At 43.2% G+C, this 24961-nt stretch overlaps 1 protein-coding gene across 1 annotated transcript; it reads left to right on the top strand.

Moving 5' to 3' along the window:
• Positions 1–3359: 3359 nt before the first annotated feature.
• LOC110487059 (palmitoleoyl-protein carboxylesterase notum1a) lies at positions 3360–24658 on the top strand. Its single transcript, XM_036941821.1, has 10 exons — positions 3360–4050; positions 14730–14878; positions 21114–21174; positions 21264–21322; positions 21692–21794; positions 22055–22246; positions 22939–23036; positions 23189–23336; positions 23772–23819; positions 24183–24658. Exons 1-10 carry the CDS (start codon positions 3725–3727, stop codon positions 24487–24489), a joined length of 1491 nt encoding a protein of 496 aa, XP_036797716.1. The 5' UTR covers positions 3360–3724; the 3' UTR covers positions 24490–24658.
• Positions 24659–24961: the final 303 nt, after the last annotated feature.

The following is a 24961-nucleotide window of genomic DNA, read 5'->3' as shown; positions in this document are numbered from 1 at the left end:
CTTTGTTTATGATTTGAGAGCAGTGTTTGATTTTGAACACAGGTAAAACTGTTTTGAGGCGAATGTTTCATTTTGCGAGAGGAGTCAGAGGTCATGTAAATAGTGCTTGAAGATGAGGTTTTGTGTTTAATGTTTTCAGGAAATGGAGCATGGTTTCAGAAATTGTGTTTTAGCAATTGAGAAAAACTGTAACTGTGGATCATTTTTCATTTGCTTTCGCACAAAATGCATTCAAATTTCATTAATTTCCAGCAAAACAACAGGTAAGATGTGCATTCTGCAAGGGCATCTGACTGAACTGCACATTACAGAACTAAATTGAGCAAAGCCTCCAAACCCACTTGTGTGTAATTGTTTTTGTATTTCTGCTCAGGATGAGAGACAGAGGGAAAGGGAGAGAGAGTGCATGTGGAAGACTCAGTTGTCAGTTCTTGGTCCATTAGGGTTTCAGACTGTGTACAGACCTATACTACACAATGTGCAGGTAGGTGATTCTACACATGTGTGATTCCTGAGTTAATGAAGCAATTAACATCCCATCATGCTTAGGGTCATGTATAAAATTGACACGTTTCCCATTATTTTGGCTACAATGGCTAGAAGAAGAGATCTCAGTGACTGTAGTACAAAAGCAATAGCAGAACAGAAGTAGGCTACCGCAAAGAGCACCGTGAGAATGGTAGTTTCCCTAACGCCTTTTCTTGGCACCTCCAAGGCATCAACAGGCACATATGATGCTCGTGGAGCTCAAAGGATGCTATGGATTGACACGGAGGTCCGTGAAGGATCTCCTGTGAATCTGTAGCCTATCTCTGTCTGAAAAAGCTGACGATCCATGAGCATGTTCCACTAGTAGCCCTGTTTGCGTTCCAATATAAGGAGAATCTCTAAAAAATTGTTTTAGAATAATAAGTAAGGGGCATCTCTTGGTGTGTCAATCATTGAATCACTGTCACAAGCGAGCGAGCGAGTTCCCTAGTTACCGCGTTGCTATATAAACGCGGATGGGGCGGTAGTTAGGCACAACAGGGAGGGTTCTGCAGAGTCAAGTGTCCCAGCCCATCGGCTCTCTCTAGTCTCGCCGCGACTAAAGATGATAAAGCTCTCCAGCCGAGGATCCCACAGAGTCCATAAAACACTAATACCTTTATGTGTTTATTGCGCGTGACGGTTAATTAAGACATCATAGCTACCCCCCCCCCCCCCCCCCCCCCCCCCCCCCCTCCCCTCCCCTCCAAGCATAGCGGGAATAAACCAATTACCATATCAATTATCCTGAGAAAGTGTCGGGTTCCCTAAATAGGACTGTCTTTTTACACAACTTTGAATGCAAATTAGGTGTTTATTGATCGTTTTATTTAGGCTAATGTCGAGCCCTACTGATGTATATAGCTTAATTACGCGAAGTTACATTTCTGATATTATATTACATTGTTTATTCTATCATTTGTTGGGACATCCGTTGACAGAATCAAAGGGACAGATAACCTACAGCAGGCAGACAGGGATACACATCTATTTTACACTTACATTAAAGTAGGCTATTTTAGTGCATAGTCTACAAGCCTACTGCCAAGATTTTGTATAATGACTTTTATACAGTCTAATAGCAATTTTAAAAGGAGTTTGAAAAGTAACAAATGTGACGCATTTCAATTTGGCGATTGGGTTAAAAAGGACAGGGCGTTTTGCCAAATTCTTCCTGTTATGTTATAATGTGATTGCCGTGCCTAACCTTATAGACAAAGTTAAAGACGAGTACATACGTCAAGGCAAATAAATAAGCATCCCCTATTGCCTCGTGTTGACGACATGGCATGGCACGCATTGTATTTATCCAAGGCAAGCCGTCTGCGGACTGGATCAGATTAAGGGTTTGTTCCACAGACACAGAGAGGGACCAACCTTTTAAAAAATGATTTCAACCGCAAACGTGCATTCCAGCGTTAAGGTGAGGGCTTCCCTTCAGGATGCTCAACTTGACTTCAAATATACAGTCGAGCAAGGGTTCTGACAGGGCTGCGAAGGGAGGGAAAGAAGGAGGGATAGAGGGGAGAGAAAGAGAGTGATGGCTGCTTTGATCTTTAGGGGGCTTTTGTAGATAAAAAAAAAGGGTCCGCGTCCACTCTCGCAGATAAACACAACATGCTTAGAGTTGCCCTAAAGCCAACATATTGAAAGTGTCGTTCATTAGGAATAAAGGCTCCCGCACACCTAGGTAATGTTGAATTATTTTGAAATCTAATCGAAATTAGCATTTATAAACAACACATGTAAAAGCTGAAGATTTTAAACGATAGATAGCTTGAGCAAGGATATTTAGTCGTTAAAATGAAATCATGCCACATATTCTTAGAATAATATAATAATAGCCTTTTCTAAAATGATATCATGACATGACAGTTATTATAGCTAAATAGGAGCAATTGAAGTAATGAAAACGTCTTCTGCGTTCAATTGATAGCGAAGAAGGCTATGGCATAAGAAGTTGTTTAGGAGTAAACTGCGACTAGCGTGAGATTTTGTGTCACTTCATCATTCACAGAAATGGCAACTCATATAGCTTCTGCGCTAGTCTACTTTACGCACTGCCTGCGCTCTAGAGGTGTCCGCGCGCGCCACAATACATCACAGGAAGGCTTTCAACTCGCAACATGAAACACCTGTGGGCACCATTTCAGTATATTAAAAATGAATTAAGAGGAAGTCGGTATATAGAAATCTGTAAAAGATATCCACCACAGTAATAACCTTTGAGGAAATTAAAGAATGCGTGAAGTTAGTATTGCTTTCAGAGAAAAAGTATGTGAGATCAAAGACCGTATCCGTGCATTAATTCATAATAAATGTACAGAGCTATTCAACAATTCAATAAGAGACATGGTAAAAACGATTATTAATAATAATTAATAATAATACTACTAATAATAGACGAATCATTTCGATTTCATTTTAATCAAAGTGTAAAACATGTTACATCTATGTCTAACATGTACAGTTTGCTACTGGGTTGTTAATCTCCGGCCAGAGTTAGATTTTGTGTTGTGTATTTTTCCCCTCTTGAGTTTTAGGCTAGTGTGTAACAAGGGGCTTATTCTTACTCTATAAATGTGTGTGGAATGGGAAACAGGCATTTCAAAGTAAATAAAAAAACACCACATCAAATGAAACATCGCGGATCAAAAGAGCCAAAGCACGGACATGTTTTCCCCCTCAATAAATTAAAAGGGGGGAAGTCTGCTACGCTTGATCATGCCCAGCCCAGAGTCCTGCCCTCCTCTCTGATTGGATGACGGGTGAGAGAAGGGGGGAAAGTTTGAATAAAATTCCAGAGCATGTGATGAGTATTGTCATTTAACTCAAACCCTAAACTTGGTTCAATAGCAGTGACAGTGCGGTAGTGGTTTGAGAACAGAACAGTTTTACGGCTTCGATTAAGATCATCTAGGAAACTATTGCTTCTATTTTAGACATTGTTCACATCGACCCATAGAAGCAACTTAATTGTTTTTAATAAATGCATTTAAAAAGTATTTTCCTTGATCATCTGATACAAAACAGTTAGCCTAGGTCGGAGAATAGCAGTGCAACAGTTCGAACCGTGCGTAATTCTCTGCTTCTTTTTCCAATCCAATCTCCAAACAGCAATAATTCTTCCGAAGGAAAACCTTAAACTCGGAAACCATCAAAGGAAGACCTAAACTGCAGGTGGCTCGCGGAAAAGATGACGGCAATGAGATTGATTTCCTGGCTTTTGCTGCTGGTGTTTATGCAGTCCGGAGTTTTTGCCGCAAGAAGATTCCGAGGTGGTCGCAACCCGCAACCACGACGGACACCGCCTTCTCCCACATACCGGGACCGGGGTGACACCACGGAGAGTTTCCCTTTGGATTTCACCGCCGTCGAAGAGAACATGGACAACTTCATGACGCAGGTGAAGAACCTGGCGCAGTCCCTCTACCCGTGTTCGGCGCAGAAGCTCGACTATGATATGAAGCTGCACTTTTTGGAAAATACTTCAGTCACGTGCAACGATGGAACTCCAGCAGGGTATTGTATTCTCTTCTCATCTGATGCGTGACTTTTTTTCTTTCGTACAGTCGAGGTTTCCAGAAATCTAGCATGTTGAACGCACAGTCCGAACATGATTGCCCATTGGATTTTGCTTATCTTTAAGTTTAAATATATATTTTTTTGTGATTGAGATATCTACTTTAGATTATAGGATCAGAAAAAGGAACATGGAAACGTGTGTTATACAGATGTCCAATACAGCTGCTGTGCGTAATGGCAGCTTTTCAGCGAATATTTGCGGCCTGGCCTGGCACGTGCATAATGCGCATAGTGCTTGATTCCTGCGGGCATCTTAATCTCATGATGCAGAAGTGATCAAGATTGATATATTTTCCACATTTGGGATCCCTCTACAAGCAATGCAAATCGAATTGGTCCATTATTTTTACGTGTGCGCGACGCACCAAAATGTGTATAGAGGTTTTTTTATGTACATTGTATTTTTTAAATGAAGATAATATTGGAAAACATACATATTCATATAAATTCAATCCCAATTTTAATGGAAAATATTATATTGATCTTTATATTGTTTTTATGTTCATCCAAACCAATGTCAAAATTACATATACATTTTTCCATGAAGGAATATAGGCTAATATTTATAAACTGTTATTCACCAATAATATGGTTGTGAGATTGACACCTATTTTCTGCATAGATAAACACAGCCATTGTGTTGCTCATTAGCCTCAGTATGGTAGCATTTCTAAAATAGAATTCTAAAATATATATTCTCTCTCTCTCTCTCTCTCTCTCTCTCTCTCTCTCTCTCTCTCTCTCTCTCTCTCTCTCTCTCTGTCTATCTCTCTGTCTCTCTCTGTTTCTCTCTCTCTCTGTCTGTCTGTCTCTCTCTCTCTCTCTCTCTCTCTCTCTCTCTCATGTTTGTTTTCCATTAATGAGGGGTAAGCAGGGGAACTAAAAGCATTTGGATATTTAACTGTGTCTGTTATTACAACAAAGACAACCAGAGGGCATAGACATGGTTAAACCAAATGCTGAACTCAATGGCACAGTGCATGCAGAGACACTGCTCAACAGGTTGCATTGGGTTAGAGCCTCCAAATCGTAGCAAAAGTAACTGCTTTTATGTTGGATTGTGTGGCTTGTGTAGTTTAATATACTATACACATGTACGAAGGAAAATATATTTTTTTGCCAGACAGATCCAGTGTAATTGGTTAATATGGTATAGTATACATCTAGTCATAGATTAATATGGTATAGTATACATCTAGTCATTGGTCAATATGGTATAGTGTAGTATACATCAAGTCATTGAAAGGCTAATACATACAGTATCTATTGAATACTATATTTCTGTTTGTTTTTACTGTCAATGTGCCATACCCTAATTTCTAATCCCCGTATTCTTGATGTTCCATACCCTACATTCTAATCCCTGTACTCTCGATGTTCCATACCCTAAATTCTAATCCCTGTACTCTCGATGTTCCATACCCTACATTCTAATCCCTGTACTCTCGATGTTCCATACCCTAAATTCTAATCCCTGTACTCTCGATGTTCCATACCCTACATTCTAATCCCCGTGCTCTCAATGTTCCATACCCTACATTCTAATCCCCGTATGTTTGATGTTCCATACCCTACATTCTATTCCCCATACCCTCAATGTTCCATACCCTACATTCTAATCCCCGTACTCTCAATGTTCCATACCCTACATTCTAATCCCTGTACTCTCGATGTTCCATATCCTACATTCTAATCCCTGTACTCTCAATGTTCCATACCCTACATTCTAATCCCCGTACTCTCGATGTTCCATACCCTACATTCTAATCCCTGTACTCTCAATGTTCCATACCCTACATTCTAATCCCCGTACTCTCAATGTGTCATACCCTACATTCTAATCCCTGTACTCTCGATGTTCCATACCCTACATTCTAATCCCTGTACTCTCGATGTTCCATACCCTACATTCTAATCCCCGTACTCTCAATGTTCCATACCCTACATTCTAATCTCTGTACTCTCGATGTTTCATACCCTACATTCTAATCCCCGACTCTCAATGTTCCATACCCTACATTCTAATCCCCGTACTCTCGATGTTCCATACCTTACGTTCTAATCCCTGTACTCTCGATGTTCCATACCCTACATTCTAATCCCCGTACTCTCAATGTTCCATACCCTACATTCTAATCCCTGTACTCTCGATGTTCCATACCCTACATTCTAATCCCCGTACTCTCAATGTTCCATACCCTATATTCTAATCCCTGAACTCTCGATGTTCCATACCCTACATTCTAATCCCTGTGCTCTCGATGTTCCATACCCTTCATTCTAATCCCTGTACTCTCGATGTTCCATACCCTACATTCTAATCCCTGTACTCTCGATGTTTCATACCCTACATTCTAATCCCCGTACTCTCAATGTGCCATACCCTACATTCTAATCCCTGTGCTCTCGATGCCCCATACCCTACATTCTAATCCCTGTACTCTCGATGTTCCATACCCTACATTCTAATCTCTGTACTCTCGATGTTCCATACCCTACATTCTAATCCCCGTACTCTCGATGTTTCCTACCCTACATTCTAATCCCCGTGCTCTCGATGTTCCATACCCTACTTTGTAATCCCCGTACTCGCGATGTTCCATACCCTACATTCTAATCCCTGTACTCTCGATGTTCCATACCCTTCATTCTAATCCCTGTACTCTCAATGTTCCATACCCTACATTCTAATCCCTGTACTCTCGATGTTCCATACCCTACATTCTAATCCCTGTACTCTCGATGTTCCATACCCTACATTCTAATCCCCGTACTCTCAATGTTCCATACCCTACATTCTAATCCCCGTATGTTTGATGTTCCATACCCTACATTCTATTCCCCATACACTCGATGTTCCATACCCTACTTTCTAATCCCTATCACCTATATTTGTTTTATAGCGAGCATGCCTGTAGATGCTCTATTGGGAGGTGAATGCTATTCTAACCCACTGCAATGATGAGGGATCCATGTAATAAGGTCAGAGTGTAATACACTGCTATGGAGCACTAGCATGATGCAAGTCTGCATGTCTAGTACAGTATGTCTCGTAATATCAGATTGTTGTGCTTATACCCAACAGACAAAACACATGAAATGTGTTATGACTTGGACATATCGCTGGGCAGTAGGCTACAGTACAGTGTTTTACACGGGTCTTTAATGTCAGTGTGTGACTGGATGGAGGATGTAGATGTCTCTCACTGGATTTAGCATCCTGTATAAATCCATCGAAATAATTCAACCTGAGTGTCTCATATCCTCCATCCCAAATGGCATCCTATTCCATATATGTCCCCTATTCCCAATGGCCCCTCGTCAACAGTAGTGCACCACATAGGGAATAGGGTTCCATTTGGGACAGGCACATAGAGAGGGGCCCATCCAGCCCGTAAAGCTCTTAGCTCTTTAGGATCGCAGTGTGAGTGAGGACACAGAGGCTTTTAGATCTGGCCAGCAGGCCAGAGGTTGGCAGATGTCGTCTCTGTAATAGTCACCTTTGTGTCTATAAATAACCGGATTCTAACACTAATTCCTCCCAGCCAGTTCCTGTCCATCCTTGGTTCACCCTGTCCCTCCCTGGTTCCCCCTGTCCCTCCCTGGTTCCCTCTGTCCCTCCCTGGTTCCCTTTGTCCCTCCCTGGTTCCCTCTGTCCCTCCCTGGTTCCCTCTGTCCCTCCCTGGTTCCCTCTGTCCCTCCCTGGTTCACCCTGTCCCTCCCTGGTTCACTCTGTCCCTCCCTGGTTCACCCTGTCTCTCCCTAGTTCACCCTGTCCCTCCCTGGTTCACCCTGTCCCTCTCTGGTTCACCCTGTCCCCCCCTGGTTCACCCTGTCCCTCTCTGGTTCACCCTGTCCCTCCCTGGTTCACTCTGTCCCTCCCTGGTTCACCCTGTCCCTCCCTAGTTCACCCTGTCCCTCCCTGGTTCACTCTGTCCCTCCCTGGTTCACCCTGTCCCTCCCTAGTTCACTCTGTCCCTCCCTGGTTCACCCTGTCCCTCTCTGGTTCACCCTGTCCCTCCCTGGTTCACCCTGTCCCTCTCTGGTTCACTCTGTCCCTCCCTGGTTCCCTCTGTCCCTCCCTGGTTCCCTCTGTCCCTCCCTGGTTCACCCTGTCCCTCCCTGGTTCACCCTGTCCCTCCCTGGTTCACCCTGTCCCTCTCTGGTTCACTCTGTCCCTCCCTTGTTCACTCTGTCCCTCCCTGGTTCCCTCTGTCCCTCCCTGGTTCACCCTGTCCCTCCCTGGTTCACCCTGTCCCTCCCTGGTTCCATCTGTCCCTCCCTGGTTCCCTCTGTCCCTCCCTGGTTCACTCTGTCCCTCCCTGGTTCACCCTGTCCCTCCCTGGTTCCCTCTGTCCCTCCCTGGTTCACTCTGACCCTCCCTGGTTCATCCTGTCCCTCCCTGGTTCCCTCTGTCCCTTCCTGGTTCACCCTGTCTCCCCTGGTTCACCCTGCTCCTCCCTGGTTCCCCCTGCTCCTCCCTGGTTCAACTTTCCCATCCCTGGCTCACCCTGTCCCACCCTGGTTCACCTTTCCTATCCATGGCTCACCCTGCCCCTTCCTGGTTCTACCTGTCCCTCCATGGCTCACCCTGCCCCTTCCTGGTTCAACCTGTCCCTCCATGGCTCACCCTGCCCCTCCCTGGTTCACCCTGCCCTTCCCTGGTTCACCCTGCCCTTCCCTGGTTCACTCTGCCCCTCGTTTGTTCACTCTTCCCCTCACTGGTTCTGCCCTGGTAGATGTTAGTTAGTTAGTGGTGTGACTGTCCTGGTAGATGTTAGTTAGTGGTGTGTCTGTCCTGGTAGATGTTAGGTAGTGGTGTGTCTGCCCTGGTAGATGTTAGTTAGTGGTGTTTCTGTCCTGGTAGATGTTAGTTAGTGGTGTGTCTGCCCTGGTAGATGTTAGTTAGTGGTGGTTCTGCCCTGGTAGATGTTAGTTAGTTAGTGGTGTGACTGTCCTGGTAGATGTTAGTTAGTGGTGTGTCTGTCCTGGGAGATGTTAGTTAGTGTTGTGTCTGTCCTGGTAGATGTTAGTTAGTGGTGTGTCTGTCCTGGTAGATGTTAGTTAGTGGTGTTTCTGTCCTGGTAGATGTTAGTTAGTGGTGTGTCTGCCCTGGTAGATGTTAGTTAGTGGTGTTTCTGTCCTGGTAGATGTTAGTTGGTGGTGTGTCTGCCCTGGTAGATGTTAGTTAGTGGTGGTTCTGCCCTGGTAGATGTTAGTTAGTTAGTGGTGTAACTGTCCTGGTAGATGTTAGTTAGTGGTGTGTCTGTCCTGGTAGATGTTAGTTAGTGTTGTGTCTGTCCTGGTAGATGTTAGTTAGTGGTGTGTCTGTCCTGGTAGATGTTAGTTAGTGGTGTTTCTGTCCTGGTAGATGTTAGTTAGTGGTGTGTCTGCCCTGGTAGATGTTAGTTAGTTGTGTTTCTGTCCTGGTAGATGTTAGTTGGTGGTGTGTCTGCCCTGGTAGATGTTACAGTGCAACGTACTACTGGTCACCTCTATAGATGTTGCAGTGATAGTGTGTTCTGCCCCGTGCTACTGGTCACCTCCATAGATGTTGCAGTGATAGTGTGGTCTGCCCCGTACTACTGGTCACCTCCATAGATGTTGCAGTGATAGTGTGGTCTGCCCCGTACTACTGGTCACCTCCATAGATGTTGCAGTGATAGTGTGGTCTGCCCCGTACTACTGGTACCATCCATAGATGTTGCAGTGATAGTGTGGTCTGCCCCGTACTACTGGTCACCTCCATAGATGTTGCAGTGATAGTGTGGTCTGCCCTGTACTACTGGTCACCTCCATAGATGTTGCAGTGATAGTGTGGTCTGCCCCGTACTACTGGTCACCTCCATAGATGTTGCAGTGATAGTGTGGTCTGCCCCGTGCTACTGGTAACCTCCATAGATGTTGCAGTGATAGTGTGGTCTGCCCCGTACTACTGGTCACCTCCATAGATGTTGCAGTGATAGTGTGGTCTGCCCCGTACTACTGGTCACCTCCATAGATGTTGCAGTGATAGTGTGGTCTGCTCCGTACTACTGGTCACCTCCATAGATGTTGCAGTGATAGTGTGGTCTGCTCCATGCTACTGGTCACCTCCATAGATGTTGCAGTGATAGTGTGTTCTGCCCTGTACTACTGGTCACCTCCATAGATGTTGCAGTGATAGTGTGGTCTGCTCCATGCTACTGGTCACCTCCATAGATGTTGCAGTGATAGTGTGGTCTGCCCCGTGCTACTGGTAACCTCCATAGATGTTGCAGTGATAGTGTGGTCTGCCCCGTACTACTGGTAACCTCCATAGATGTTGCAGTGATAGTGTGGTCTGCTCCATGCTACTGGTAACCTCCATAGATGTTGCAGTGATAGTGTGGTCTGCCCCGTACTACTGGTCACCTCCATAGATGTTGCAGTGATAGTGTGGTCTGCCCCGTACTACTGGTAACCTCCATAGATGTTGCAGTGATAGTGTGTTCTGCCCCGTACTACTGGTAACCTCCATAGATGTTGCAGTGATAGTGTGGTCTGCCCCGTACTACTGGTCACCTCCATAGATGTTGCAGTGATAGTGTGGTCTGCCCCGTACTACTGGTCACCTCCATAGATGTTGCAGTGATAGTGTGGTCTGCCCCGTACTACTGGTAACCTCCATAGATGTTGCAGTGATAGTGTGTTCTGCCCCGTACTACTGGTAACCTCCATAGATGTTGCAGTGATAGTGTGGTCTGCCCCGTACTACTGGTCACCTCCATAGATGTTGCAGTGATAGTGTGGTCTGCCCCGTACTACTGGTAACCTCCATAGATGTTGCAGTGATAGTGTGTTCTGCCCCGTACTACTGGTCACCTCCATAGATGTTGCAGTGATAGTGTGTTCTGCCCTGTACTACTGGTCACCTCCATAGATGTTGCAGTGATAGTGTGGTCTGCCCCGTACTACTGGTCACCTCCATAGATGTTGCAGTGATAGTGTGGTCTGCCCTGTACTACTGGTAACCTCCATAGATGTTGCAGTGATAGTGTGTTCTGCCCCGTACTACTGGTCACCTCCATAGATGTTGCAGTGATAGTGTGGTCTGCCCCGTACTACTGGTAACCTCCATAGATGTTGCAGTGATAGTGTGTTCTGCCCCGTGCTACTGGTCACCTCCATAGATGTTGCAGTGATAGTGTGGTCTGCCCCGTACTACTGGTCACCTCCATAGATGTTGCAGTGATAGTGTGGTCTGCCCCGTACTACTGGTAACCTCCATAGATGTTGCAGTGATAGTGTGTTCTGCCCCGTACTACTGGTCACCTCCATAGATGTTGCAGTGATAGTGTGTTCTGCCCCGTACTACTGGTCACCTCCATAGATGTTGCAGTGATAGTGTGGTCTGCCCCGTACTACTGGTCACCTCCATAGATGTTGCAGTGATAGTGTGGTCTGCCCCGTACTACTGGTCACCTCCATAGATGTTGCAGTGCTAGTGTGGTCTGCTCCATGCTACTGGTACCCTCCAAATGTAGCGTACAATTGGGTATTCTAAGCTTAATCTTAGTTTATTATGTCATGAGTTGAACATGTCATGAAAGATTATTCCTGAGGACGAGAGTGTGAGTCAGTGTCTTGGCAAACACCACACCACTTAGCCTGCTCAACACCACACCACTCAGACTGCTCAACACCACACCACTCAGCCTGCTCAACACCACACCACTCAGCCTGCTCAACACCACACCACTCAGACTGCTCAACACCACACCACTCAGCCTGCTCAACACCACACCACTCAGCCTGATCAACACCACACCACTCAGCCTGCTCTGGCAGTCCTCCCTGTGATTTTAGTTGTTATTTTTATGTGATTTAACGAGGCAAGTCAGTTAAGAAGAAATTATTATTTACAATGACGGCCTACCCCAGCCAAACCTTAACCCGGACGATGCTGGGCCAATTGTGTGCCGCCCTATGGGACTCCCAATCACGGCCGGTTGTCATACAGCCTGGAATCAAACCAGGGTCTGTAGTGACGCCTCCAGCCCTGAGATGCAGTGCCTTAGACCGCCGTGCCACTCGGGAGCCCCAATGATGAGATATGCTTTGCAGCCGCCAGAGTTTCCGGTCCGAGAAGCCGTCTGTCTCAGCTGCAGCCGCATCGTCGTCGGTAAAGAGGAGCGTTCAGATACCGCTGTTCCCTCTAGCTGCCTGACAAAGCTCCCTTAGAAGCTAGACTTTAGCTCAGCAGGCTAACATGTCTGTTGCTGAAATAACAATCTCTGAACATCGCAGGAGCAAATAGGGAATAGAATAGCATCATGCCTGCTTGTATGGCCGACTGGGTTTGAATCCATGCCTCCTGGGTGCTACACGTCTGTGTTAGCCCTCTGAGCTAAAGCCTCGCCATCACAGAAACATTGTGAGAATCATGCCTCCTTCTAATGGTCTTTTGTAGTGTCTGCTAGTCTGATCTTGTGAAATGGTAGAAATGTTGTTGGGTGACAGAAAGTTAAAGGGATACTTTGGGATTTTGGCAATGAGGCCCTTTATCTACTTCCCCAGAGTCAGATGAATAATTGTTTATGTCTGTTTCCAGTATGAAGGAAGTTAAAGAGGTAGATTTGCACACCAAGGCTAACTAACGTTAGCACTATGACTGGAAGTCCATGGGTATCTGTTAGCATGCTGTTGCATTGTATTAAAATGCCTTGACAGAACTGTAGACTGTAGACAATTGCAGTGAATTGATGATTCTGCACTTCACGGTTGTGAGACTATGGGGATTAATTATAGCATTGCCCTCTTGTGGGCAGAGGATGAACAGATCTCCTGAAGTGAATGACTCATGCATCCAGATTGAAAAACTCTTCAGAGTGAATATTTCCTACACTACTGAGCTAAGTTCAGCCAAACCAAGCAGTAACTAACTGCCCACCGTAGTTGCTGGACCTGTGCTGAAAAGGACAACCTGAAACGAAAACATCGGACCCAGTTTTGATCAGGTTCAGATCCATAGAATTGAATAGGAAAACATTTACATTTTAGTAACATTTATATTTCAGCCGCATTTACATTTCAGCTACATTTACATTTCAGCTACATTTACATTTCAGCCACATTTACATTTCAGCTACATTTACATTTCAGCTACATTTACATTTCAGCTACATTTACATTTCAGCTACATTTACATTTCAGCTACATTCACATTTCAGCCACATTTACATTTCAGCTACATTTACATTTCAGCTACATTTACATTTAAGCTGTCATTTACACTTCAGCTACATTTACACTTCAGCTACATTTACACTTCAGCTGTCATTTACATTTCAGCTACATTTACATTTCAGCTACATTTACATTTCAGCTACATTTACACTTCAGCTACATTTACATTTCAGCTACATTTACATTTCAGCCACATTTACATTTCAGCCACATTCACATTTCAGTCATTTAGCAGACGCTCTTATGCAGAGCGACTTACAGTAAGTTCATTCATCTTAAGATGGTGAGACAACCTCCTATCACAGTAATAATAAGGACAACCTCTCCTCAATAAAGCAGCTATCAGCAGAATCAGTGCTGGTGAGAAGAGACAGTGTGAGTGTCAGTACCAAGAAAGACAAGGGTGTTAGTTGTTTTAATTGTTTTGGTTCAGACATCGATCTCTGTGTTTGATCTCTGTTCAGATGGTGGTTCAGGTCGTGCTGTATAATCCACTGTAGAATAGTGTTGTAGGCTCGGACTTCCTGTGACGCATCAAAGGAAGCATTCCTCTGGGTGGATGTAGTGAATGTGGGTCCTGGGCAACAGAGATGTGTCTGTCTGTCTGTGTGTGTGTGTGTTTGCACAGACCTCACCATGGTTTTCATCCCTGGCTGCTGCAGGCTGCAGGGAGCACGTCATCTCCTCTCTGTTTTTCATTTCTGCATGGCCGGCACTGAGGGTAGTGGAGATTTTATCCAGCCTGAGATGGAGGGCCTATGTATGAGACCACTGTTAAAGAACGGTGACTTCAGCAGAGTAGTAACAGGGAATATGATGGTACTGCACTTCCTTATCACTGTTGCCAGCCACGGGCCGCTAGGGCACTGGTAACACCTAGAGTGCTTCCAAAATGTCATCTAATTTCCTATATAGTGGACCACAGGGCTCTGACAGGCCTAAAGTAGTGCATTAATAAGGGAATAGGGTTCCATTTGGGAAGCACACTAGTCTTCTCTTTCTCAATACTGAGGGTGGAGGAACCTGGATGAGCTCCTATCACATGGTAGGATTGTGTGTGTGTGTGTGTGTGTGTGTGTGTGTGTGTGTGTGTGTGTGTGTGTGTGTGTGTCCACATCATGGCTCTGTGTAACCAGCACTCAAACATTGTTTAGGTGAGTTCAACTCTGGGGGAAGTAGTTTTAGCTTATTTTTGTTAACAGAGATGAAGGTCTTCAAAATAACAAAATGTTTTGTATTCTTTGTTTACATAATATGTACATGAGGTCAGGTTTTATTCCGTTTGGCACAGTCACTGATGCCAGGAGACGGTGAGGGCAACTTGAGTGTTTCGTGTGAGGATACATGACTCTTGTCCATGGTTTGTTTGTTTGTGTTTATAAAATATTATGTTTTTCTTTCCGTTCTAGGTACTACATGAAAGAGTCCAGAGGGAGCAGACGGTGGTTGATATTCTTGGAGGGCGGCTGGTACTGCTTCAACAAAGAGAACTGTGACAGCCGATATGACACCATGAGGAGACTGATGAGCTCGTCCAAGTGGCCTCAAACCAAAACAGGTCAGAATCTCTGCCTACATTACCCGCCTGTGTCTGTCTGGCTGTTACCGTTCACCAACCCCCCACCACTACTACTCTAAGGCACAAATTAAGCCTTGTCCTGAACTGTCCTGAACTGAACTTTATGTTATTACGTATTGTTAATGTCGTCTATGTTATTACGTATCGTTAGTGTCATCTTTATGTTATTACGTATCGTTAATGTTATCTTTATGTTATTACGTATCGTTAATGTTATCTTTATGTTATTACGTATCGTTAATGTCGTCTTTATGTTATTACGTATCGTTAATGTTATCTTTATGTTATTACGTATCGTTAATGTCGTCTTTATGTTATTACGTATCGTTAATGTTGTCTTTATGTTATTACGTATCGTTAATGTCGTCTTTATGTTATTACGTATCGTTAATGTTATCTTTATGTTATTACGTATCGTTAATGTCGTCTTTATGTTATTACGTATCGTTAATGTTGTCTTTATGTTATTACGTATTGTTAATGTCATCTTTATGTTATTACGTATCGTTAATGTTATCTTTATGTTATTACGTATCGTTAATGTTATCTTTATGTTATTACGTATCGTTAATGTCGTCTTTATGTTATTACGTATCGTTAATGTCGTCTTTGTGTTATTACGTATCGTTAATGTCGTCTTTGTGTTATTACGTATCGTTAATGTCGTCTTTATGTTATTACGTATCGTTAATGTTGTCTTTATGTTATTACGTATCGTTAATGTCGTCTTTATGTTATTACGTATCGTTAATGTCGTCTTTATGTTATTACATATCGTTAATGTCATGTTTATGTTATTACGTATCGTTAATGTCGTCTTTATGTTATTACGTATCGTTAATGTCGTCTTTATGTTATTACGTATCGTTAATGTCGTCTTTATGTTATTACGTATTGTTAATGTCATCTTTATGTTATTACGTATCGTTAATGTCGTCTTTATGTTATTACGTATCATTAATGTCATATTTATGTTATTACGTATCGTTAATGTCGTCTTTGTGTTATTACGTATCGTTAATGTCGTCTTTGTGTTATTACGTATCGTTAATGTCGTCTTTGTGTTATTACGTATCGTTAATGTCATGTTTATGTTATTGCGTATCGTTAATGTCGTCTTTATGTTATTACGTATCGTTAATGTCGTCTTTATGTTATTACGTATCGTTAATGTCGTCTTTATGTTATTACGTATCGTTAATGTCGTCTTTATGTTATTGCGTATCGTTAATGTCGTCTTTATGTTATTGCGTATCGTTAATGTCGTATTTATGTTATTGCGTATCGTTAATGTCGTCTTTATGTTATTACGTATCGTTAATGTCGTCTTTATGTTATTACGTATCGTTAATGTCATCTTTGTGTTATTACGTATCGTTAATGTCGTCTTTATGTTATTACGATTTAATCAGTCCTCAACTGTTGGCTCAGTCATTTGGCAGGGCGGCAGGGTAGCCTAGTGGTTAGAGCGTTGGACTAGTAACCGAAAGGTTGCAAGATTGAATCCCCGAGCTGACAAGGTAAAAATCTGCCATTCTGTCCCTGAACAAGATAGTTAACCTACTGTTTCTAGGCCGTTGTTGAAAATAACAATTTGTTCTTAACTGATATGTCAGTGGAGTTAAGTTAGCTTTATAAACATTTCAGTCAGTGGAGTTAAGTTAGCTGTGAGTTAGCCTGCCATGGTGCAGGTTATTTCTGAAGGATTGGGTGCCATAAAAATGTACCTGGCTAAAAGGTGAGCCACATTTGTACGACCAGTTAAACCAAGTTTAACTCAGAGTTGACCAAAGGTACCTTCTCTAACTCCTCAAACTTGCTTCGTAGTATACCCATCTGGACTAAGAGGCATTATCTATAGAGATTCTCCTTTGAAAATGATTTTTAGTCTGTTACAGAAAATATCAGACACTTATCTAAAGCAACCTACTGTATGGTAAGTGCACACACTCTTTTGTTGCTAGTGCCATGCTCCGACCAACTGAGCCCCACCACATGTTATAGACCGAAAATGGCTATGGGCTGTAGTGCTGTCTGTTCTGGCTCTGCACCCACACAATGAACAACGTACAGACCAGGGCCGTAACCACACAATGAACAACGTACAGACCAGGGCCGTAACCACACAATGAACAACGTACAGACCAGGGCCGTAACCACACAATGAACAACGTACAGACCAGGGCCGTAACCACACAATGAACAACGTACAGACCAGGGCCGTAACCACACAATGAACAACGTACAGACCAGGGCCGTAACCACACAATGAACAACGTACAGACCAGGGCCGTAACCACACAATGAACAACGTACAGACCAGGGCCGTAACCACACAATGAACAACGTACAGACCAGGGCCGTAACCACACAATGAACAACGTACAGACCAGGGCCGTAACCACACAATGAACAACGTACAGACCAGGGCCGTAACCACACAATGAACAACGTACAGACCAGGGCCGTAACCACACAATGAACAACGTACAGACCAGGGCCTTATCCACACAATGAACAACGTACAGACCAGGGCCTTATCCACACGATGAACAAACGGACAAACTGTTGGATGTCAGTTATAAAATTCACAGGAATATATTTATCTGTGGTAATAACCAGTGTTATTGAGACAGACATCTATATAGTAATGACCAGTGTTATTCAGGCAGGCATCTATGGTAGTAATGACCAGTGTTATTGAGGCAGTCCTCTATGGTAGTAATGACCAGTGTTATTGAGACAGACATCTATGTAGTAATGACCAGTGTTATTGAGACAGACATCTATGGTAGTAATGACCAGTGTTATTGAGACAGACATCTATGTAGTAATGACCAGTGTTATTGAGACAGACATCTATGTAGTAATGATCAGTGTTATTGAGACAGTCCTCTATGTAGTAATAACCAGTGTTATTGAGACAGACATCTATGTAGTAATGATCAGTGTTATTGAGACAGACATCTATGTAGTAATGATCAGTGTTATTGAGACAGTCCTCTATGGTAGTAATGAGCAGTGTTATTGAGACAGACATCTATGTAGTAATGATCAGTGTTATTGAGACAGACATCTATGTAGTAATGACCAGTGTTATTGAGGCAGTCATCTATGTAGTATTGACCAGTGTTATTGAGACAGTCCTCTATGTAGTAATGACCAGTGTTATTGAGACAGTCCTCTATGTAGTAATGACCAGTGTTATTGAGGCAGTCCTCTATGTAGTAATGACCAGTGTTATTGAGACAGTCCTCTATGTAGTAATGACCAGTGTTATTGAGACAGTCCTCTATGTAGTAATGACCAGTGTTATTGAGACAGACATCTATGTAGTAATGACCAGTGTTATTGAGACAGTCCTCTATGTAGTAATGACCAGTGTTATTGAGACAGACATCTATGTAGTAATGACCAGTGTTATTGAGACAGTCCTCTATGTAGTAATGACCAGTGTTATTGAGACAGTCATCTATGTAGTAATGACCAGTGTTATTGAGACAGACATCTATGTATTAATGACCAGTGTTATTGAGACAGTCCTCTATGTATTAATGACCAGTGTTATTGAGACAGTCCTCTATGTAGTAATGACCAGTGTTATTGAGACAGACATCTATGTAGTAATGACCAGTGTTTTTGAGACAGTCCTCTATGTAGTAATGATCAGTGTTATTGAGACAGTCATCTATATAGTATTGACCAGTGTTATTGAGACAGTCATCTATATAGTAATGACCAGTGTTATTGAGACAGTCCTCTATATTGTAATGACCAGTGTTATTGAGACAGTCATCTATGTAGTAATGACCAGTGTTATTGAGACAGACATCTATGTAGTAATGACCAGTGTTATTGAGACAGACATCTATGTAGTAATGACCAGTGTTATTGAGACAGACATCTATGTAGTAATGACCAGTGTTATTGAGACAGTCCTCTATGTAGTAATGACCAGTGTTATTGAGACAGTCCTCTATGTAGTAATGACCAGTGTTATTGAGACAGACATCTATGTAGTAATGACCAGTGTTATTGAGACCGTCATCTATGTTGTAATGACCAGTGTTATTGAGACAGTCCTCTATGTAGTAATGACCAGTGTTATTGAGACAGACATCTATGTAGTAATGACCAGTGTTATTGAGACAGTCATCTATGTAGTAATGATCAGTGTTATTGAGACAGTCCTCTATGTTGTAATGACCAGTGTTATTGAGACAGTCATCTATGTAGTAATGACCAGTGTTATTGAGACAGTCCTCTATATTGTAATGACCAGTGTTATTGAGACAGTCCTCTATGTAGTAATGACCAGTGTTATTGAGACAGACATCTATGGTAGTAATGATCAGTGTTATTGAGACAGTCCTCTATGTAGTAATGACCAGTGTTATTGAGACAGACATCTATGGTAGTAATGACCAGTGTTATTGAGACAGACATCTATGTAGTAATGACCAGTGTTATTGAGACAGACATCTATGTAGTAATGACCAGTGTTATTGAGACAGACATCTATGTAGTAATGACCAGTGTTATTGAGACAGTCATCTATGTAGTAATGACCAGTGTTATTGAGACAGTCCTCTATGGTAGTAATGACCAGTGTTATTGAGACAGACATCTATGTAGTAATGACCAGTGTTATTGAGACAGACATCTATGTAGTAATGACCAGTGTTATTGAGACAGTCATCTATGTAGTAATGATCAGTGTTATTGAGACAGTCCTCTATGTTGTAATGACCAGTGTTATTGAGACAGTCATCTATGTAGTAATGACCAGTGTTATTGAGACAGTCCTCTATATTGTAATGACCAGTGTTATTGAGACAGTCCTCTATGTAGTAATGACCAGTGTTACTGAGTCAGTCATCTATGTAGTAATGACCAGTGTTATTGAGACAGTCCTCTATGGTAGTAATGACCAGTGTTATTGAGACAGACATCTATGTAGTAATGACCAGTGTTATTGAGACAGACATCTATGTAGTAATGACCAGTGTTATTGAGACAGTCATCTATGTAGTAATGATCAGTGTTATTGAGACAGTCCTCTATGTTGTAATGACCAGTGTTATTGAGACAGTCATCTATGTAGTAATGACCAGTGTTATTGAGACAGTCCTCTATGTTGTAATGACCAGTGTTATTGAGACAGTCATCTATGTAGTAATGACCAGTGTTATTGAGACAGTCCTCTATATTGTAATGACCAGTGTTATTGAGACAGTCCTCTATGTAGTAATGACCAGTGTTATTGAGACAGACATCTATGGTAGTAATGATCAGTGTTATTGAGACGGTCCTCTATGGTAGTAATGACCAGTGTTACTGAGTCAGTCATCTCTGTTGTAATGACCAGTGTTATTGAGGCAGTCATCTATGTTGTAATGACCAGTGTTATTGAGTCAGTCATCTATGTAGTAATGACCAGTGTTATTGAGACAGTCCTCTATATTGTAATGACCAGTGTTATTGAGACAGTCCTCTATGTAGTAACGACCAGTGTTATTGAGTCAGTCATCTATGTAGTAATGACCAGTGTTATTGAGGCAGTCCTCTATGTGGTAATAACCAGTGTTATTGAGACAGTCATCTATGTTGTAATGATCAGTGTTGTTGAGACAGTCCTCTATATTGTAATGACCAGTGTTATTGAGACAGTCCTCTATGTTGTAATGACCAGTGTTATTGAGACAGTCATCTATGTAGTAATGACCAGTGTTATTGAGACAGTCATCTATGGTAGTAATGACCAGTGTTACTGAGTCAGTCATCTCTGTTGTAATGACCAGTGTTATTGAGGCAGTCATCTATGTAGTAATGACCAGTGTTATTGAGACAGTCATCTATGTAGTAATGATCAGTGTTATTGAGACAGTCATCTATGTAGTAATGACCAGTGTTATTGAGACAGTCATCTATGTAGTAATGATCAGTGTTATTGAGACAGTCATCTATGTAGTAATGACCAGTGTTATTGAGACAGTCATCTATGTAGTAATGACCAGTGTTATTGAGGCAGACATCTATGTAGTAATGATCAGTGTTTTTGAGACGGTCTGCCTGATACAGTGAGAGGGGAAGTGCCTCTCTCTCTCAATGTGCTGTCAGGACCATCATTCATGCAGTGATTATGAGGAAGATGGTGATGTTTCTGATGGTTAATGTAATCTGTTCTCTATTGCCGTGTCGTTCCTCTCTGTAGGCACAGGGATCCTGTCTCCACTCCCAGAGGAAAACCCTCACTGGTGGAATGCCAACATGGTGTAAGTTCCAGGATTTGGTGTGTCTGTGTCCAGTTGATCTTTATAAAGGTGTAAGAAGACCTGACACTGATGTTGTGTTTCCTCTCCAGGTTCATCCCCTACTGCTCTAGTGATGTGTGGAGTGGTGCCTCAGCCAAGACGGACCACAGTAAGACATCACTATTGGCCATACTAATGTGTGTTTGCATTTTCTAATGGAGGTCAATCAACCAAACACCCAATCAATAAATCAACCAATCAGCCAATACATCAATCAAACAATCAACCAACAAATCAATCAACCAAAGCAACCAATAAAACAAGCAACCGATCAGCCAACCAACCAAGAAATGAATAAATCATTCAATCAATCAATTAACTTAAAACATATTTTCCTAGAGGGAAATTGGTTATTTCATTGAGTCATCCATGATAGACATAGGACAGGTAGGTATGTTGTGTGCATTGTGTTGGTCACTCTGCACTCAATGTATTGTGTTGGTGACTGACTGTCTGTCTGCGTGCCGTCTGTGTGCAGGTGGCTACGCCTTCATGGGGTCTCTGATCATTCAGGAGGTGGTGAAGGATCTGCTGAACAAGGGGCTTGACAACGCCAAGGTTCTACTACTGGCTGGCAGCAGGTGGGTGGGGCCACATGTTGGTGTGGGTGTGTCTGTGTGTTAACGTAATGTAAATATGTTTAATGAACTGGAACTATGTGTCACTAGAGATTAGAGTAAGTGAGTGTGTCTGTTTGTACCTGTGTGTGTTTGTATCAATTCCTGTGTGTGTGTGTGTGTCTGTGTGTCCATGCCTGTGTGTGTGTGTATCTATGCCTGTGTGGGTGTGTGTATCCATGCCTGTGTGTGTGTTATCTGTGTGTCTCTTCTCTACCCCACAGTGCGGGGGGGACGGGGGTCCTGCTGAACGTGGACCCTGTAGCTGAGCTGCTGGAGGGGCTGGGGCACCCTGGGATCCAGGTGAGAGGTCTGGCTGACTCGGGCTGGTTCCTGGACAACAAGCAGTACCGATCTACTGACTGTCACGACACCATCAGCTGTGCCCCCACGGAGGCCATCAAGAGAGGCATCAAGTAAGAGAGCACTCCACCACTATAGCTGCAGTCTCTGGGACCATATTCACAATCTCAAATCTCAGATTAGGGGTGCTGATATATGATCAGTTTTCCGACTTTTAGATCATATTCAATAAGATCATATGGATAGGGAGGACTGATCCTAGATCAGCTATTCTGAACTGCTTTCTGAGTGGTTAGGACCAGAGTGTTTCTCATGGCCCAGTGGCCTGACCAGGATAAGCTATAGGCCATAGTTCTACTGTACTGTGTCGCTTCATTGTTAAATGGATTGAACATATTGAACCCCCTCGCCTAAGGCTGCATTTACAGACAGCTCAATAATTGGTAAAAGATCTGATCTGATTGGGATGTTTGTGTAAACACAGCCTTAGAGATCTGATCTGATTGGGATGCTTGTGTAAACGCAGCCTTAGAGATCTGATTGGGATGCTTGTGTAAACGCAGCCTTAGAGATCTGATCTGATCAGGATGTTTGTGTAAACACAGCCTTAGAGATCTGATCTGATTGGGATGCTTGTGTAAACGCAGCCTTAGAGATCTGATCTGATTGGGATGCTTGTGTAAACACAGCCTTAGAGATCTGATCTGATCGGGCTTCTTGTGTAGAAGCAGGCTTAGTAGCCTATTCTTCAGGTCCTATATGAACTGACACTGTACGATGTTGACCTCTGACCTCTTCTCCCCAGGTACTGGGGCAGCGTTGTGCCAGAGAGGTGTAGACAGGTTCACCTGGGGGAGGAGTGGAACTGTTTCTTTGGCTACAGAGTGTTCCCCTCCATAAAGAGTGAGTGCTAGCAAAGGTTAATGAATTCATTTGTGAATTTGCACAGATATCTGTGTATACCTCTGTGTGTCAGTGTGTTCATTATGGACAGCCTGTGCATGCATTTGTGTGTGTGTTCACTTGTGCATACATTACAACCTCCCTCCACACAGGCCCAGTGTTTGTGGTCCAGTGGTTGTTCGACGAGGCCCAGCTGACCGTGGACAACATCCATCTGACCGGTCAGCCCGTCCAGGAGGGGCAGTGGCGGTACATCCAGAACCTAGGCATCGAGCTGAGGAACACGCTCAAAGATGTCCCGTAAGCACCTGCAAACTTACAGTAACTCTTACAGCAAACTTACAGTTACTCGCAAACTTACAGTAACTCTTACAGCAAACTTACTGTAACTCTTACAGCAAACTTACAGTAACTCATACAGCAAACTTACAGTAACTCTTACAACAAACCTACAGTAACTCATACAGCAAACTTACAGTAACTCATACAGCAAACTTACAGTAACTCATACAGCAAACTTACAGTAACTCTTACAACAAACTTACAGTAACTCATACAGCAAACTTACAGTAACTCATACAGCAAACTTACAGCAACTCTTACAACAAACTTACAGTTACTCTTACAACAAACGTACAGTAACTCTTACAGCAAAAGATTGACAGACAGACAGTGTGTCAAGGTTATGCTGCCAACTGTGTTCAACAAGTCTCATGTATTTGCATACATTTTCAGGGCCATGTTTGCTCCAGCTTGCCTCTCACATGAAGTCATCACAAGGAAGTAAGTATCAATCTCTCTGTCTTTCATCTTCCACCTGGGTCATGTTCAGTTGGGCACATCGTATATAAAGGTTTTACAACAGAAAACTGAAAATTGTTATTGGACACATTCATCACTTGGTTTTTAAACTTTCTTCAAACCTGGGTTGCGTTCAGTAGGGCACACCATATACAAAAAACATTTTGGAACAAAAAATGGAAATCTGTGTTGTTATTGGACAAATCTAAATAGTACCTCCACCTTTCACTGCTTTTTCCCTACTGAACACCATTCTAACTGGAGAGAGATAATTCTGTGTCAGCTAGCTGTTTATTGTGACTCGCCGTGATCTAACAGTGCCCTCTTGTGGCTGGTCTGTTACAGTTACTGGATCGACGTTCAGGTCAAAGGCACCTCCCTTCCCCGAGCCCTGCACTGCTGGGACCGCAGTCTCCAAGACAACAGCCGGAACAACAAGGCCCCGCCCAAGGGCTGCCCCGTCCATTTGATTGACAGCTGCCCCTGGCCACACTGCAACCCCACCTGCCCCACCATCCGGGACCAGTTCACGGGCCAGGAGATGAACGTGATCCAGTTCCTCATGCACATGGGCTTTGACGTGCAGAAGATGGCCCAGCAGCAGGGCATGGACCCCAGCAAGCTACTGGGGATGCTGAGCAGTGGGAGCTAAAGAGACAGGAGTAAAGTCTTAGTACAGTAGACTAAACCAGGGGGCTATGGGGCCAAATCCTAACTTCGAGATCCCAGATTTTTTTACATTTTTTTTAAATACTTGTTTTAATCTCCCGTTGACATCAATGTTTGATTTAAAGGGATAGTTCACTTTTTTTTGGGGGGGGGGGGGGGGGGGGGGTTTAGCTTATTTTTAACTTGAAGTATCCTTTTAAGCAAAATACTTGAGTTTTGTGTGGATCTCAAGGTAGGATTCGACACCAAGTCTGGTCCCCACATCTGATACCTCCAGCTCTGCTCCTCATGTTCCTTGTCCCCATCCCATTCACCTCAGCCCTAACCTCAGTCACACCTAAGGGCTACAGTCTGACCCCAACCCACCCGACAGAGCCTCTCACAACCCAGTACTGTTAGGAGTACTTGGGCAAACACTCCACATAGACAAGGCACACCTCTCTGCTACTCTCCTT

Source organism: Oncorhynchus mykiss, chromosome 13 (assembly GCF_013265735.2).
Source record: "Oncorhynchus mykiss isolate Arlee chromosome 13, USDA_OmykA_1.1, whole genome shotgun sequence".
Classification (NCBI taxonomy): Eukaryota; Metazoa; Chordata; class Actinopteri; order Salmoniformes; family Salmonidae; genus Oncorhynchus; species Oncorhynchus mykiss.
Note: the sequence above shows the minus strand (reverse complement) of the source record. Positions and strands in the feature narration are given on the sequence as shown.

What these genes read in the sequence shown, in the direction of transcription:
- LOC110487059 (XM_036941821.1), top strand. Translation starts at nt 3,725, where the DNA reads ATGACGGCAATGAGATTGATTTCCTGGCTTTTGCTGCTGGTGTTTATG. An exon ending in GTGGCCTCAAACCAAAACAG is followed by an intron (nt 14,879 to 21,113) that starts GTCAGAATCTCT and finishes TCCTCTCTGTAG; the next exon opens with GCACAGGGATCCTGTCTCCA. An exon ending in GCCATCAAGAGAGGCATCAA is followed by an intron (nt 22,247 to 22,938) that starts GTAAGAGAGCAC and finishes TCTTCTCCCCAG; the next exon opens with GTACTGGGGCAGCGTTGTGC.